Here is an 18,300-nt window from a genome sequence, read left to right as displayed (position 1 = left end):
AAAAGCTATTAGCCATGCAAACATTTGTTAACCTTCATAACACCCTTCCATTATACCCCCCCCCCCACGTTACTCATGTGGAAAAGTTCAAGTATTAAATGCTGTTTGCGTTTGTTTGGATTTTGTTCCTTTTTTTTTTTTTTTTAAGATATCATCACATCATGGATTTATATCAGGTTGACTTCAGCGGCGGTGTGACATTTTCCAGCTTCTAGCCCTCCGGTTACAGCTGCCATAGCCTTGCCTTTAATTTGCACGGGGGGAGGGAAGTTCATTGGAGTTGCTTCAAGGCTCACAAACTGTTGACACAAGGCAGACATGAAATGCCTCATTGAAACAGCTCCAGGCCCAATAAATGCAAACAATTCAAAGCTGAAACTATCTGGCAGCTGCGGCTGATTTGAGAATTTTTTTGTTGTGCCAGGAAAATCTTTTCCTTCAATGAGGTTGTCCCTGGAATACATTAGGAGCCACAAAACACGGAACAATATCCTCAGTAAAGAACTTTTCTTCTCTGTAGTATCACTTAAGATACGTTGGAAAATTCGTATCACGCAGGAAGGCTGAGGAAACCCTGAGATGCCAGCTTTGGTTTAAAGGCCTGTCATTGCACGGAGGTGTGAGCAGGCAGTGGCCTACAGCTGCAAGTAAACACGAAATCACCAGCAGCAAGGGGAAAAGGGAAAAAGGCTATTACACACACCCAGAAAGCATAAACGCCTGTTAATTTCTCCGGGATTAAGCAGCAGATTTACCATAACTACCTGGAGAGCTACGCGCTTTTGCTGGGTGGCATCAGCTACCACTTGGTTTTGCAGCCCTTCTTTCTAAGGAGGCTGCAAAATAGGTGAAGTGGAGAAGCAGCTACAAGAGGTACTTCCCCTTGCCCTGTGCAGTGGCATGGGCAGAGGGGGGAAGGCAGCCGTGCTGTACGGAGCCTGGCCAGCTCTGCGACACCCAGCTAAGTGCAGCAGCAATTTTAATGGGAAATGCAGGTCAGAGCTTAATGAAAGTACCATGGATTTCATGCAATGGCAGTTTTCAAAATGCTCCACCTGTCATCTCGGGGGAGATGCGGGCAGCTGTGGGATCTGCTCCTCCACCTGCAGCCGTAAGCCCATGCGCACGATGCCGGGTTTCCTCCGCTGAGTGTCACCTTTGTATGGACACGCGGCCGTACGGCGCTGAGATGTCCTGCCGCCGCACGGCTGCAGCGTGTCATAATAAAGCGTGCTTCCGCAGTCATAAACGCCTCTGGAAGAGTGGCATCATAATGAAAACTTCACCACAGGCTGCTCCAAGAGAAAGGCAGTCCCTAAAAGATCCAGAGTAAAGCCAGCCACTCGTTACTTGACGCTGAAGATTTTGTTCTATAATCATTATAGAAAAGGGAGCTATTTTGCTGTTACGTAATAGGTCTTAGAGCTGACACAAAGTACAAATTCACTACGGATTTTTGTGACTTGCAGCCTCAGGAGCACAGATACTTCCCCAGAAAGGACAAAACCAGCTTACATCCTCTCGCTGATGAAGGCTGTGTGAATGCCACCAGTCAAGCTCTGCTTGGGCAGCTGCCCGAGCTCACCAGCCTTCTAAGGGAGAAGCTGTTGGACAACGGGCTGCTCTGTTGAGCGCATCTACAAAACTGTACATGTTCCCTTATTTTCATAATCACACGTCTTCACAGGGCCTCTTTTCAAAGCGGCCTGACCAACGTGTGAAAGCAGCAGTAACGTTCTTGGTGAACTGATTTTCTTGGTACAGCTCAACGTTGTACGTTTTTAAGAAAAGGAATGGGTCTCTGATGAAGTTGGCAAAACTATCTTTCAGTTCTGTTGTAGAGAGCCCAACAACGCAGATTTAGCAAAAGGAAGCAGACAACTGCAGGACATTAGCAGCAAAGCAGCAACATATGTGAAGCTTGTATTCAAACAGCACGTTCTAATTTAGGTGGGCAGAGTATCGTCAGTTCTGGCAGCCGTACCGTACCTGTCCCTTCTGAAGCCTCTATGCAGTTCAGGAGTTTCAGTTCAAGTTTCAGGAGGCGCTTCACATTGCATTGTTTCCATCTGCCTGGTGTGCAAGACATTTGTGATAATAAACACAAACCAGCCTACAGCTGTGATTTGTGCCCATGCCTACACATTTAACACTGTTTTGCTTTCTTATTTTGGAACTGGCCACGTAACAGCAATGGCTCGGGCTCTTGGAACACTGCTAATAACCCCAGCTAGATGTCACCTGCAGGCAGTAATTTTCAGGGGGAATTCTGGCTTTATGGGGCTCAACAGCAAGGATGCTTTCTGGTTTGAATGGCAGGACAGTATCGGCCACAGACGTGCAGTGACTTGAATCTGCCTCAGCTCTCCATTTCCCCTGTGTGCTCTTCCTCCACGCTTTCCTTAACAGTATGTTACCCGTCACCTGATGGAAACCAACACCTGTGAAAGAAAAAACTGGTACCACAAAACTCAGGAACACTATAAAGGGGGGAGGCACAGGCAAAAAAAGAGGAGGGAAAACTTAGGAAGTGAACGGGTCTCTGAAAGCAGAGAGGAGAGCAAAAGTGGCTTGGAAGCATATGTATGAACCAGCCTGGGGTCTGACTCAGGAAGTTTGATTCTCTGAGTGCTCCAAGAGGTTTATATAACATCTATGTTATTTCTGCTCATTACTATTACACTATCAGATGGGAAAATCTTCATCCAAACAGGACAAATACACAGAAACATGACTATGATCTATCTCTACATTATTAGAATTCTTGCCTCAAAAGTTTAATTAGGTTTATCTCCACTACAAAATAAATTTCTTAATACTTCCTCTAGGTGCTTCATTTTGTAGATGCAGCATTTCTGTTAGCCTTTTACGTGATCCCAATATATAAATATAGTATAGAAAGACAAGAAGACAAGTACATATGTTCTGTGTATTTATAGCTGATAAAAACTGTTGAGTGCCTTGCAATTTACGAATCAGCTTTCACCCAAAAATGTATCAGCAGTGTAGCCAAGAAGTCAGAGAAAATTAGCTTTAAAAAATTCCAGTTATCAAAAATCTCTCCTATCCCAAAGGAAAGTTTTTCTAATGTATCGTCTATTGTGATTGAAATTGCTTGAAATACAGCCAAACCCTTGTATATAAAATTTAAATTTGCCTGTTAGAAATAACAGGAGTTTGTCAATACATTATGGTATACCTCAGTGGCCTTGTAAGATCCAGCAATTTCTAATATGTTTCTATTCTACTACTATGCTTCTCTCTGTGGAACAGGAGGCAAACATAAAAAAATGGGTATTTGGGAAAAAAAGGTCTGTTCTTGAAACTACAAACATGACATACCTATACATCATTGTTAACTTGGTAGTGAAATCAATTAAAATGTAGACACTGCATTGAATCAGAGCCGTTATGATTCAAGAGTTAATGGACATGTGCAGGTCACATTACTACAGAAGCAGGATCTCAGCCAGCAGCAAGGGTAACAAAAGTGAGAACCCATGAACACAGTCTGAAGCACTAATGCAAGCATGAGTTAATTTCTGGCATTTTATTACTTACCTCATATTTTAGGGTGATTTGACCTGACTAATGTATAGGATCCCTAATGAAAGTGAAGCTCTCTCTCACGGGGAAATCTGTATTGTGCTTTTTTCAAGGAGACATCAAGTTTATACCAACCTTTGGAGATTAGCTTAGCTAGGAAATTAAAAGATCTACTTGATATTTTTTTTGGTTGTTTATAAAAAGTTCAGGTTTTGTTGCTTATGTTTATTCTGTATCACAAAATAAATGCATTGGACTTCTGCAAAGAGATGTTAAACACTGTTTTTTTCAAGTACAACACACATACACAAGTTTATATGGTGATAATTGATGACAAAGTAGATCTTATCTTTTACAAAAAGAAAGATTAGGTTTGTGACAAAGCTCTAGAAAAGGTGAAACAACCACCAAATTTTTATAAAAAGCCAGTCTGGCAACAATAACAGATAGTAGGTCTTATCTTACTTGGCAGCTCTTAAGTAGTTCTGATTATTAAAAGCAACTGGAGAGGCCTCCCCAGAAGGAGACCTGCTTTCTCTTTAGTTATCCTTTATAAAAATATCAGGCTGCTGGACAACGAATCTGAAAACACATGACACGTTGAGAACAAACATGTCTCAAGGTGAAAGGAGACCAATATTCATGCTCTTTCAATCATCCACTAGCTACTAAGTCATCAGTTATGATGCAGATGACAATTCTGATGTCCGGGAGGAAAGCACTTGCGTGGTGTTACAAGTCAACCAGCTAAAATCACTTCAGAGGTGTCACTGAAAAGTCCCTGAACGGAAGAAACTTGTGGTTGGAATGAAACTCTAACAAAGAAGTTCCCATTGCCCAGCACCTACATTGTTTGGTCCCCATTTACCTACCAGGTAAGATAAAAACACACAATATTTGCAAATGCTGACACCGAGAGAGACTATCACCCTGTGTTGATTAAATTTAGCCCAGAAAATATCCCCTGGAGCTGAACATTTCAGCATGAAGAAACGTGGAGTCACTGAGAAAAACATACAAAGGAACTTGAGTGAAAAAGTTAGAGATCTTCCCGTGAGAATCAGTCCAGTCCTGAAGCATAGTTCACATAACATCGAAATTCATTAGCTAAATTTCGAGAGTGTTTTGGAATAAACTTGCATATCTTCACACCCAGATGCTTTGCTGCCTGTTCCTCCATGACTGCACCTGCAGCAAAAATAATTAGTATTTGGTGAGAAACGCAGTAACAGAATGTTTGGCCTTTTGGATTAGCTCCTCATGAATGCGTATGCAGAGAAACAGCTTTTTTTTGAGGGAGCAAGGCTTAAAGCAGCTACACCTTCAGCCCTCTTTGGCAACTGAAGCTGTTGGGAAATCTAAATCTGAAAGAACTGAAGAAGCTCCAAGGAAATGAATGTCATAAAAGTTTCATAAAAATAGGTAGAGGGTAAGATCGGTGCCCCCTTTATAAAAAACAGAAATTTGAACTCAATCTTCTTGCTGCATGCCAAAGAATTACATGGTGGGGAGCCATAGGAAATGCAAACAGATTACATATACTCCTCTATTTAAATAAACCACAGCGTGGTATTTATAGCTACACACTGAGAAATCACTTTCTTGAGCAGTATTTGTCAAACTTTGTAAACTGAAGGACCACCTATCCATTTCAGGGAAAAAAAAAACTGAGAACTATCCTTGTGCATAACTGCCATTTACAAGTAAACAAAGAAGTAGGCTTTCTACATCCACATACTATTTTCATTTTTCTCTATTTTGCCTACTTGGTTGACTGCCCAGAATTGTACGCATATATGGGTTTTGTCTTTTGTTTTTTGAAAAAATTACTTGGATGTTTTCAGATGTCTTGTAATAAGATTACAGATTTAAGAACCACCAGGACTAAGGTAGATACTCAGAGCTTCTTAAAACTAGCGAGTGCGTCTTCATGAAGAAGGGCCTAAAAATGCAGCTGGCAAGTCTTCCAGTTTTACTGCTGTGATCACTGATTTTTAATTCCTCCTGCTGCATTTCAGTGCCTAATAATCAATTACCTGAATCACAGTGGAGAGTCCTCATATATTCATTCACATTACAATTTCTATATTTACCAGTAAGGAGCCAGTGATATGAGAACAAGAAAGTGTCTTTTTTGTGTTTTTGTTTTCAAGGCTTAGCTAGAATCATCCCACTTTACTACGCAAAGGCCGTTCCAACCTATTCGTCCTTCTTTCTGCTTAGCTCACCTTAGTTTTTCTAAATATACAGCAGCTGAAATCTTGCAGCTACGGATATGCTAAGGAATCACAAACTCATTGCATTGTTTAAAAAGATGTTAACAGTAGGTTGCATGTATGTTTGTCATAGCCAGATTTCAATCACTACAATTGTAGAGAATGCCCCTTTACAAATAAATAAATAAATAAAAATCTGGAACTTTGCAGAATGTTTTTACAATTCTTCAAAAATTTACTAAAACTCATAATGCCATAAGAAAAAAAATTACTGACTTAACTACTAAAATACACATCCCTTCAATGAAAAATAAAGGTTGAACTAAAGTATTCCAGTAAAACATTACCCCCTTCAGGATGCACAGTCTTCCTAGAACTACTTATAAATTAGTATTACTGAGTTAGTATTTTTCTCACTTCAGTAAGTTTGTCTTTTGAGAGGAAAGAAAAAAAAGATGCTCAACAGTGACCTAAATATCTTATTAATTATACCTGTGCAAAGCAGAATCTTTCCTTTTGTTAAGTATCTGATGGTCTCTGCAGTTTTTTGAAGACACTCCTCAGACAGATAGGGCGGATCTGCTATTACAATGTCAAAACTGTGTGGCAGGAGGTTTTCCGGTAAGTTCAAAGGGTTGTTGTAATCATAGAAGATAAATTCTTCTCCATATACAGAAAACCTCCTGTCGTACTCCAGAATAACCACTGAAAAATCTTTGTCATCCTGTTCCTTCAGTTTCTGATAGACGCTTGGTGCACTAACACAGGCTATCCTGAAAGGGAGACAACAACTTAGAAAACTGATTTTAAAAGGCAACAAACAAAGAAATAATTGCAGCAAAGACAATTCCATAAGTTCTCAGGGCTGCTTTGGGAAAACAGTTTAAGCATTTGTCCCAGAAAATGCGAGCTATTCTTCCTCAAATCTAAGAAATAATTACTTTGTAAAAATCAAAGAACGGAGTTTTAAGTATTCAGGCCATTACATGTTCAGCTTCCATGCCACACAGAGACCTTAAAAGGTCTTAAAGGTGAAAATCTTAATTTACAACAAGGAAATATATTGAAAATTTAAGTTAAAATTGAAAAATAATCCTTACAGAAATAGGAGGAAAAACAAGTTTTTCCATCTGTTCTGCAGAAATGTATAAAAACAGAAAAAATAATTAGAAGTCACTAATACGCTCTGGAGCTCATTATATTTCTCAGAAAAAAAAAAAAAAGAAAAAAAAAAGATTTATAATCAATTTTTGCAAGGCAGAGGCTACAGCATTCAAGGAAACACTAATCTGTAAGCTCAGTATGAACTATTACCTAACTAAATAATGGCATGGGCATTTCTGCCGCATCTCCACCAAATGCTGAGGTACAAAGAGTAATGAATTAAACTGCACGCTCTCCCTGCATAAATGAAATAATTACAGAAAAGGCGTGACAAATCTACAAAACAGACATTAAAACCTACCTGCCACCTTTTCCAGCTGCCACAATTGCTTCATTAGCCAGGCACGATGCAGTTTCATCGCTGTACCAAAACTGGCTCAGTTGCTGAGAAAAATAACGCACAATTATAAACATCAAACCTTCTGACTGTGCTATGTACAATTAGGTGTTGTGAGTCCTATTAGAAGAAAAACAAAATCCACAGCAACTTCTCAGTTCACAAACTACAAAGGTGACAATTTTTCTGAGAGTCTTTTTACTTCTGTAAACCAATGAGAGACAGCACGTAGCTTACACTGTGTGCTTCCACAGCACTTACTATGGTATCAGGAAAACCAAGTAATGCAAAATCACTGAGAAGGTTAGTTCAAACCATGCAGATGTACAGTATTTATATACTCTTAAATTGAATTACTTCAGTGGGAAAGGAAAAAAGGACTCGAAAAATGACAGTATAGAAGGAAATAAAGTATAGAAGTACTAAAGAAGATATAAGAAACAGGAAAAAAAAAAGAATACATAGACAAATCCAAAGTCAGTCTGTTAGAAGAAAAAATGCAACAAGGCAGCCACCCACAAAACCAACAAAATAAACACAAAAAGAAATACGATGTGAAAGGAAAGCACATTCAGCCTCGTTACACTGTGTTGCCTCAAACCAAGGGAAGAATCTTCACTACCCTCACATGCCAGGCTGGAGTTAAAAGTTTCCAGAAGGCATAGAGGCTTCTTAGTTGGCAGCTTTATTCCTTCTGTGCATGTAATTACCCTGATTTAATATTAAGGCAAATAAGCTTGCAGTGTTATTGTCCATAAATAGTTTTGCCACTCTGGGAACATCTTGAGTGTTCCCCTTTTCATTTCATTAATTATCGACAAAAGAAACCTGGTGAGGGCTGTTCCTCTGTAATGCTCACTACCTGTGCTTCATTCACTAAGTTCAGTTTCTTACCCAGTTTTCTTCTATCGAGCCAACAGAATATTGATTAAACCCTTGGGAGGTCTTCGTGCCCTCCCTCTGCTGCTGTTCCAAATAGAACTCCTGGAGGGCAGCCAACGTATGGGCTGAAAGCTGGGGAACGTCATCATCATCATCATCCATTTTTCTAGACATCAACCACAGGAAAAAAAATAATTAACCGTTTTCAGTAGTGGAAGCTTTTAATAATGGCCCACTCTCCCAAGATAAAACATTTCCTGACTTTGCAGGCTTAGTCTAATAGCTAATGGAAAAACCTCTGAACAAGAGAAAAACATAGAGCTTTTCCAGAGAGAATTCAGGAACTGGTCCCTTTCCATATGACATAGATGTGGCTTGTATTCTTATAGGGATGTTGTCGTTACAGTTTGTTATACCCCGCATCCATACACCACTTTTATTTCAGCTTGCAGGAAAAGGCTATAGTGGATTTTGCAAATACTGTAGAAATGATTCCCTCACCTCCTAGACATAATGATAGCTATTGATCATTTCTTGCCATGCTGAAGAGGCACACAGTTCTGACTCAAAGAGAAGTAAACTCTTGTTCTAGGATCAGCATCACCTGGCTTCACCTCTCACACCACAAATGCCAGAAACCTTCAGCAGACAAGAGGCTCAAGATGTTTTCCTAAGGTAGCACTACGTGACTGACAATTTGTGTGTTTTACGCGTGAGAACACGGGCACAGCTCGTACCCAAAGGGCACGGCGTGCACTAGATGCTGAGAGCAGCCGTTTGCAGGGACCTCAGAGCTGGGCACCCCCTGCACCCCTCGACCGCGCACGGCCAGGCAGCAGCCCAGGCCTGTGTGTCCTTCCCAGAAGAGACGGTGCCACCTCGTGGAGCGAAGGTGACAACAGCAGAAATCAAGCATGTGAAAAGCACAGGAGAAAACTCGGAAATCCAAGATTCTTCTCTCAGGAAATCAGCTTTTTCGCCATCCGTTCTAAGAATTCATACGTGTCCAAGGACTTCAGCAGGACTCGGAATGGGTGTGCGCTTTCCTTCGTGCAGAGGCTGTGTGTGGTGCAGGCTGCGCAGAAACACGTGCCACCTCAACCATACGTAACGTGGAGAGCTAAGAAGACTTAATTTGAAGTACAGCTGCTTACATTTGCCCCTCTCTCTGCTCTCGTTGTTACAAGGAGGACTCCAGAACTCACGGCCTCCTCCCCTTCTGCTCCCTCCTGCAGCGCTTCCTGGACACTTCCTAAATCTGTTTCTCCCTACTGACTGAAAAAACAGTGCCATTAGCCTGCTGCTGTGGGACAACCCATCGCTATTCACTAGAAGCTCTGGCTCCTGCCGAGCACTGTGCCGGCATCCCTCCATCCCTCGGAGCCTAAAGGCCTTGTGCAGGAGGGGATCTTGGAGCCAGAGGGCAAAACAGCTCAGTTTGTTCCTACTGGTGGTGAACGAAACATAAATGCTTTGAAATTATTATTTATATTATTAAATTTCATATTATTAATATAGTTTTCTAATAAAATTACTACAAGTTCACACAGAATAGAGTTTCTAACAATGCGCAGTGCTAACATCCACTTTAGGCCCTGTACAAGAACCCTTTTTGCTGGGACAGATGTTACAAGTTTACAACTACTCTTCATGGACCAGCTGATCTTGAAGGTCTTTTCCAACCTTAATGATCCAATGATTCCATGATTCGATGATTCTATGACTTTCTTTTTTATTAAGTGTATCGTAGATGCAGTAATCTGGTTTGCTGTTATCCCTAAGGCAAGCACACTTCTAGGCTTTGACACTGAGAAACCAAAACTGATGCAAATTTGCAGTTCTTAAATCAAAACCTTTTTTATTTTACATTCAGTGAACCCATACAGGCATTCACAAGGATTAAATCTATGCCCGTGAAATGAAATCCTCACAGATAAAATTGCTGATGAAGCAATTATCTGTTGTTTCAGTGGATGGAAAGGGATACAACCACAGGCATCCTTTTTCTATAAATGCTATTTTAGCTCCTTTTTCATGGTCTTCCTTTTGGTTTGTAAATTAAAGCTTTAGGAACCAAGCAGCAATTAACTCTGAGGCTGCAAGGAAAGGTAACTCAGAATATATGGTAGAAAAATCATTAGGTACATCCATTAAGAACATTGCCAAAAACCAAAACCTTTTTCTGAACATATGTACATTGTCTACATATAACTGACTTAAGTCATCAGCATGAAGACATTTTCTTGCATATGAAGTACATTAGAAAGCTATTAAAGTAAGTGAGTTTATGTGAACAAGACTTGTAAATTCCTTTGGCTTCAAGTGAGTAGAAAGTTGTACTACTTGAAACCTCCCTATAGCCCTCCCAGAAAGTACACCGCTCCCAAGTCCAAAAACAACCCTCAAAGTTTTGAGGAGGATGGGAGGAAGCAGAGAAACCCACGGCGCCTCTAGCACTATCAGTAGGAATACCAAGTTTAAAACTAGCAGTGTGCCAAGTCTTCTTTACTATTAACTCTAAAGGGCTGCATTTGCACCTAATTAAAAAGCAAAACAATAAGGAATAAGATCTCCAAGAGGCTGGAAAAGTAAGACTTGGTGTGAAGTTAGATGTCATCAAAAGGATAGCAGGAAAAAAAAGGGGTTAAGCACCTGTGGATAGAAATAAGAATAAATAGGCAGGATTGTGTTCATGGGATAGATTTGAATGCTACTGGCCTCTAAAGGGGCAGACCTACCCAGCAAATGAGAAAAGTGACTACAACTGCACCGTATGACCTGTGGCTCGCACAATGCTGTGGGTGGGATGAAGGGGGAAGGTGCCTGCAGGCTCCTCAGTCCCTTGCCCCGTGCACAGCTGAGTCTGGCTCTGACCAGCTGACAAACATCCAGGAAACGCTGGCACTACTGCGTGAGAGCTCCTCAAAGAAAACAGAAAAACAAAAAAAGAAAGCTAATAAAAGCAAGTGAAAACAGTAGCACTGAAGACCCCCGTGCCTTGTCTACACAGGAACACTGTATGATGTAACACTGGTTACCAGCTCTCATGTATGAAAACTCTAATTTTATATAGCCAAGTCCTAAAACAGAGAAAAAATAAATAACAAGTTAGAAAGAACTTGTTAGAATGGAAAAATTAACTCAAAAATTCCTTCAGTATTTCACAGTCTTCCTGTACCCCCTGTACATTTGGTCCATCCATACCTACGAAGCTGTGGTCACCTGGAAAGCAGCGTTCTTTGAGCACAGTGCAGCTGCTGTGTGCAAACGTAACTGTGCCCCTACGCACAGAAGCGTGGAAATGCAGTCATCGGGTTCGCTGAGGCGAGGTGAGGCCACGTGCCTGTGTACCATTGCTCACCTCGTAACTACAGAAAATGCAGCTGGATGCTTCCAGATCCACAGCACTGAGGGAGTGCCACTTCTGCAGGGGAAGGCAAGCACGAGGTGGGACATATGTTACAAAGCCACCTCTGAAAACTTTCTTAAAGCAAGGAACAGATCTTTTACCTACAGACTGCACCACAGGTGGCTGGCTGCCATTTCTCTGCCAATGAAGAGAGTTACCTGACTAGGCCAGGCCTCCCCAGCGATCCACAGAACACAGAAGTGCCGTTTGGTACACACACAGGCACACTGCTCTGCCACTTTCCAGTATTCACTCTTTTATGGTGCCCTGAAGAAGTCATCTTGGTGTAATAAAATGTCCCTTTCACTGAAGGGGGGAAGGGAAGACTACTGCAAGGCCAAGGAATATTAATACAAGCGGAAAGTGGTCCTGTTAATCGCTGGGAGGGGAGGAAGGAGGAGAAGGAGGACAATGTTGGCCCCTTAGACCTCATACCAAGAATGTAAGTGCACATGAAACTTCAGAAAATACTTTGTTCTACAGCAGCTTAGATCTACAAAAAGAACATGTGCAGCTGAGTAAAACAATAGTATTTTTCCCAAGCCACCCATGTTAGTATCTGAGACAAACAGCTGGTCATCGGTGGTGTTTGTGTCACACACCAAGGGAACCTGGACAATGCTACGCTGCCACGAGGGGCTCCTGGAGGAGCAATCGCTGCCTGAGGGTGAACAAGAAGTCCTGACCAGGGGGACTGAAATGTTGTGAGAAGGCTGAGCTGGGCCTCACAACCATAGAAACACGAAGTTACTGCACCCTTTTCGATCCCCAGCCACTTAACACGCACAAGGACCCAAGTCTCAGGTCTCCAGTGACCAGTGGCCAGCTGTCAAACAGGAACTCTAAATCGCAAGTGGATTTGGGGGGGATCCTGTCCTAAACACAGTAAAAACACAGACAGAGAAAGGATCTCCCCTGTTGGAAACAATTATACATGTCTTTAAATTCATGTTTATTTTAAATAAATAATAAATAGTAAATTTATTCATGTTCTTTAAATCCAAGAAGCAGCTGAGTGAGAGCTCAGCTTTTGTTCAAGTGTCTGACAAGTTACCTGAGTGTTGCCAAATGCGCTTTCAGGAGAAGGACTGACAGGACAAAATGTATCAAGTACATCAGTCCAAAGTAATTTGGACACAAAAATTCCCCTTGCTAGCTAGTGTGGTCTAGCCAGGAGAAACTGAAAAAGGCTAGACCATATGTACATCTGTTTTGTAGTCTTCCTAATGCGGACCAAAACTTCTCAAACCTCAAGCAGCCACTCGCTTCCTTGCAGTCAGCTGTGGAGTTTTGGGGCCCAGGTGCCATACAACGATCCAGCCCCTGAAGGGGATGCCAATTCGGGAAACATCAGAAAAGCAGACCTGACAAACCTGCACACAAATGTAAAGCAGTTTTCTTGTGTTTCTTAGACGAGGGAAGGAGGGACAAGGAGGATGTGTGAAGCAGAGGCAGCTCACCTGCCACAAATCTGAGAATGGCTCCACTTGAAGGATCAAGTCTGGAGAGCTTTTTATTTACAACCACAGCAAAAGGTTCAAAAGAAAAGCTGTACCAGTTCAGATCAAGGGTAGATAGTGGTAATTCTGTCTTGGAGGTAGCCAAAAGCAGCTGTCTCAGAGTGAGACTGAGGCACGTACAGGTGATACTTCCCCACTCTACACCCTCCCAGTCTTTAACTGTTTTCCACTAAAGATATTTCAGCATCTGAAGTGATTTGTTCTGTGAATGTAGTTCTCCAAAAGACATTTGTGCAGTATTCCTTAAATTCACATGAAGTTCTTCAATTGATAATGCCCCCTTTTAAGTCACATTTTATGAAAAACTGCCTACTCTTGCTGTGAACGTGGCTACTGGCTTCACGAGATGCGATACTTCCCTTACGGCAATAGACAGCAGACATCAGAGCCCCGTTATTCCCTGTCTCACACTGCTCCACATGCCATTTCACAGACACCTGGAGGTCATCCCCCTTTCCTCAAGTCTTTCCATACATTTGCTGATCCTTGTTAAACTCTTCTAATACACCCCTTCTTTGAGATGAGGGAACTGGAATTTTAGGCAACATTTAAGATTAGGGTGATTACACACTTACTGTATGGTTTTATGATGTTTTCTGTTACATTCTATTTTTCCTTTAAAAAAAATCTATCATTTAATTGCTGCTACCACACATTGATTTGATGTTTTTGGAGAATTACACATCATAACCACAAAGTCTCCTGCCTGAGTAGGAATGGTATTTAATGTGATTAAGCAGAATTTACAAAGAAATTGAAAAGGACCTGCCAAGAGCTCCAAGATACCAGGCCATACATAACAAAACTAAATAGCAGTTCTGGGCTCTTCATCTCAACAAGCAGAGTAAATGCTGAAACTAGAAAAGGCTCAAGAAGAGTTTTAAGACATCCAAAGACTAGAATAGCTTCTGCAGGGGAGTAAGTGTAAGTAACTTGAGAGGGGACTGGCAGAGCCTGTAACCGTAAGAGGCATGAACAATGCGGGCACTGACCTACTGCTGTGTTTTCTAAGGCAAGAACTGGCAGGCAACAAGTGTGGCCTCAAGAGCCAGGTTCACCAGGACAGCAAGGTGCTGCCCGGCACAAGGCACAGCAGAGCTGCAGAATCTCTCTCACAGGGTACGCTACAGGGTAATGCTTGGCAGTGCCTTGAGGCGAGACTGGAGAGCTCAGAGGTGCGGGGTGCAGAGGGTCGCTCTGCACAGAGACCCCTCAGGATTCAAAAAGCAAGGGCTGAAGGCCGGGTGGCCACTGGAAGGAGAAGGGAAGTGTTTTACATCCCATCCCGATCTGCTTGCTTTTCCACAAGGATCATCTGATTTTGGGAAACAGAGAGCAGGTCAGATGCAGAACTGGTTACCTTCCTACGCGTGCGTGCTGAAGAGCGGCTCCCGACTAAGGAGCCCCTCTCACAGAATGGCCGAGGTTGGCAGGGACCTCTGGAGATCATCCAGTCCAACCCACTGCCGAGCAGATCACCTAGAGCACGTTACGCAGGATGGCATCCAGGTGGGTTTTGAATATCTCCAGAGAAGGAGACCACAGCCTCTCTGGGCAGCCTGTCCCAGAGCTCTGTCACCTCAAGGTACAGAAGCGCCCCCTCGTATTGAGCCAGAACCTCCTGGGCTTCAGTTTGTGCCCGGTGCCTCTCGTCCTGTCGCTGGGCACAACTGAACAGAGACCGGCTCCACCCCCTTCCTCCCATTACCGCACGGCACCAGAGATGTCACCCCCATGCCGGCCGCCCCGCGCCCCCTCAGCCCCCCCGGGAGGCGCAGCCCCGCCACACGAGCCACCCCCGATCCCAGCCCCCCCCGCCCGCCATTACGGCGGAGGGGAAGGGCGCGGACGAGCACCGCGGCCCCCCAGAGCCGCAGCACTGCGGCCGGGCCGAGCCCACTCACCGGCCGCCAGATCCCTCCGCGCACGCAGGCCCCGCCCCAGCGCCGCGCGCAGCCCTGCCGGCCCCTCCCCCCCCCGCGGTTCCCGCCTTTTCTGAGGGCTCCCAACCGTCCGGGGCTGGTAGCGGCGCCGCGGCTGCTTTCAGCCGCCCGCTAAAAGCCCCCCAAAAAGCTAAAACCCGTTTTTAGGGTTACAGCGCCCGGCCCCGTCCCCAGACACCGCCCCGCGGCTCATAGCTGTCGTTCCCCAGGCATCTCAACCCCCCGGTGGTTCAAGAGGCTTTAAAACGGTCTCCAGAAATGATTACACCTTAAATATGAGCCTCGTAAAAGCGTATAAACTCCACAGAGAGCTGCAGCAGCAAAACACTCAGGTGGCATCTCTGAGCATTGTTCCCTCACAAACCAAAGTGGTTTTGATGCTGAGGTCGTTCCACACCAAGGCTCAAAAATCTTCCATTTCCCCCTGCCCTTATGGGTACTGACTGCTGGGAGAAACATCCAGGGCTTTTAACAGCCCTTTTCACACCTACAGGAAGGGTAGGTGTGAGATGTACCTGGAGCACCGTGTTCAGCTCTGGGGCCCTCAGCACAAGGAGAGGGACCTGTTGGAGCAAGTCCAGAAGAGGGCTATGAAGATGAGAAGGGCTGGAGCAGCTCTCCTGTGAGGACAGGCTGAGAGAACTGGGGTTGTTCAGCCTGGAGAAGAGAAGGCTCCAAGGAGACCTTACAGCAGCCTTCCAGTACCTAAAGGGGGCCTACAGGAAAGCTGGGGAGGGACTCTGTCAGGGAGCAGTGGTAGGACAAGGCGGAATGGCTTTAAACTACAAGAGGGGAGATTTAGATTAGATATAAGGACGAAATTCTTCACTCAGAGGGTGGTGAGGCCCTGGCACAGGTTGCCCAGAGAAGCTGTGGATGCCCCATCCCTGGAGGTGTTCAAGGCCAGGCTGGATGGGGCTTTGGGCAACCTGGTCTGGTGGGAGGTGTCCCTGCCCATGGCAGGGGGTTGGAACTAGATAACCCTTACTAATCACTTCAGACACCTGACTGGAAAATAAAAATAAAAATAAAAATTGCAAGGAGAGTGTAGTGAGGACTGGTACAAAATAATCAATTAACTCCCATTTTTACAGGTTTCCTGCAGCTCTTTTAAGATTTCCTGTTACCTGAAATACTGTTTTAGGGCTCCCTTTCTTGCCCAGAGACAGAATTTAAGCTGCTTGATAAAAGAGTTTCGTAAGAGCGATTTTAGAAGTATATTCATTTGAATCAATTCATTGTAGCTTTCCATTTGGGCATACAAACTTACTTCTCTACGACCTTCCTTGTGCAGACATGATGTGCTTTCTGGCACTTCTGGTCATTTCTTATTGCCTGAAAACAAAATCTTCCTCACCCTTCTTTTTCTTTTCTTCATTGTTCTCTACAAAGTCAGGTCTTGCCACAATAATTTGTTAAAAGCATTTTCATAACATTAGGTTTCTTGTTTCAGAGTTGCTCTGTGACTGTCCTATAAACACTTTTTCCTTTGGACCCCTGTACCTACTACCCCACTATCTTCCATTTAGAAACAGCACTTTTCATGTCAGTAGGAAACTGTGGGCTTGTTCACTTCTTTTTTTGAAGGACAACTTTTAAGCAGCCTGAACTTGTCATTCAGTGCATTACCCCTCTGCTTTGAACGGTCACCAAACAAGGTCTTCATTCCAGCATTAAAGATTGTCCTACACGGAGTGCACCCATATCCATCCGTATTACACTGCTGCAGTCATTTAAAACAACAAAAACTTTTCCGTGCATTGCTGCACAGCGAGTTACCTGATATGTGTAACACTAGTGCATGCAGCAAGAAATCAGGCTCAGATCCTAGAAAGAAATGACACTTATTTAAATGTCATTCACCCACTCCATGCAAGTTTGTGAAGCATTTTATGTGAAAAAGAGTTACACACAGGGCTGATAAGTAGGACTGAAGAATGAAAGGACAGAGGAGGTTGGGCAGACATGTACGATCAGTCCAGATTTCCTGGAGCAACAGTCCCCCGTGCACCTAATGATCCTTCCGTGCAGAACAGTTACAGAGATCACGTAAGGGCACATGGAAGGGGCTCAGGGGGCAAGGAGGACAACGTCATTTAGGTTGCGATACCAGGTACTGTATGGCAACAAATACACACACAGCTCAACACTGCTCAAATCCCTTACAAGACGGTGCTAGCAGGAAAGCACAGGAGAAGCTGGACTGACCCTGTATGAAGGAAAGCAAGCTATGTCCTGCAACGCAGCTTCTTTGGGATGCGAGGGCAAACCAACCATAAATATGGGAACACCTGTAACATGAACCGTGCAAGAAATTTCTTATTACTAGGTTTTATTCTTTCTTAATTCCTTTTTGCAGGAAGGTGCTTCAAGTCAAGCTACCTACACTGTGTCCTTTGTCACAGACCCATACGTCTTCTTGAAATACAGCAGCGCCAAGGGCATCTCTAAGACTTTAATCTGACGATGTGGACCACTTCTGCCTTACTAATACATTTGCTACTGCTCTATGTTGGAGCAGTTCAGAAATAGAGCATAAAACAGTTTTTAAAGATTCAGTCCCTCCCTGGAAAGTAATAGCAACTTGCTGCTCATAAGGCTTTCACATTTCCATATTTGGGTTTTTCTTATTTTATTGACAATCACATTTTTTTCTTTACTGATGAAAGTCTATGCTTTCAAGTCTTTCTGTAGCAGAAGCTATAGCCATGTGAAAGAATACTAGTTAAATCTCATTACGTCATATGAAAATAATTATTAAATTCCAATAGTAGTCTTTGCTGTTGCCACTATTTAAGTCTAAAAAAAATGATACTTCTTTTCCCCCAAACTTTGACATTTTTAGGAATGGCAAACCACATTTCATTTGGAAGCCAACCAAGCATGCAATACTTAACCATATGAGCGTTACTTCTAGTGAACGTCAATATAATCCTACTTCTGAAGATGGAAAATAATAGAAATATTCCATTTACAGAACAACCTGTAACATCTCATCTTTGTAAGAAAAACTTACTGCACTTTGTTTCAGTACTGAGTTGTTCTACTACAGATGCAGATAAAAGGTGACGTAGAGCCCGGTGGGGTAGTTCTGTGAGCCATGTGCGTTGCAGCTTCCCCAGCACATGGGGCGTGCAGGAATATGGGTTACTAGACAGCCTTTTAGAAGCTTTCAGTCCCTCTCTGAATTTAAGTACAGTAGGAAGTAGTTTTCACCCTCAATTTATGGACTCCCAACTTAACAGAAATGCAAACCTCAGAAATACTGCAGTGACACAGGAAC

General features: G+C 43.2%; 1 protein-coding gene across 2 annotated transcripts; it reads right to left on the bottom strand.

The window, feature by feature from the left end:
• Positions 1 to 3,756: 3,756 nt before the first annotated feature.
• On the bottom strand, positions 3,757 to 15,048 carry EEF1AKMT1 (EEF1A lysine methyltransferase 1). 2 transcript variants are annotated; one of them, XM_083805451.1, is made up of 5 exons: positions 14,979 to 15,048; positions 8,158 to 8,311; positions 7,228 to 7,310; positions 6,255 to 6,535; positions 3,757 to 4,734 (listed from the first exon to the last, which is right to left on the bottom strand). In XM_083805451.1, the coding sequence occupies exons 2-5, from the start codon at positions 8,305 to 8,307 to the stop codon at positions 4,607 to 4,609; spliced, it is 642 nt and encodes a 213-aa protein (XP_083661577.1). In that variant the 5' UTR covers positions 8,308 to 8,311; positions 14,979 to 15,048; the 3' UTR covers positions 3,757 to 4,606. The 2 variants fall into 2 exon arrangements, with proteins under 2 accessions (XP_083661577.1, XP_083661578.1); XM_083805452.1 differs by lacking the exon at positions 14,979 to 15,048 and adding an exon at positions 9,300 to 9,416.
• Between the last annotated feature and the right edge of the window lie 3,252 nt (positions 15,049 to 18,300).

This window comes from Anser anser (genome assembly GCF_964211835.1).
Source record: "Anser anser genome assembly, chromosome: 1".
NCBI classification, from domain to species: Eukaryota; Metazoa; Chordata; class Aves; order Anseriformes; family Anatidae; genus Anser; species Anser anser.
The sequence above is the reverse complement of the archived record's forward strand: the minus strand, read 5'-3'. Positions and strand labels throughout refer to the sequence as shown.

Bases quoted from the DNA above. Each gene is read 5' to 3' on its own strand.
- EEF1AKMT1 (XM_083805451.1), bottom strand. From the start codon at position 8,307: ATGGATGATGATGATGATGACGTTCCCCAGCTTTCAGCCCATACGTTG. The intron at 6,536-7,227 runs GTAGGTTTTAAT...TCTCCCTTTCAG, and splicing joins GCAGCTGGAAAAGGTGGCAG to GATAGCCTGTGTTAGTGCAC. The intron at 4,735-6,254 runs GTATAATTAATA...TTTTTGCTGCAG, and splicing joins AAAGATTCTGCTTTGCACAG to GTGCAGTCATGGAGGAACAG.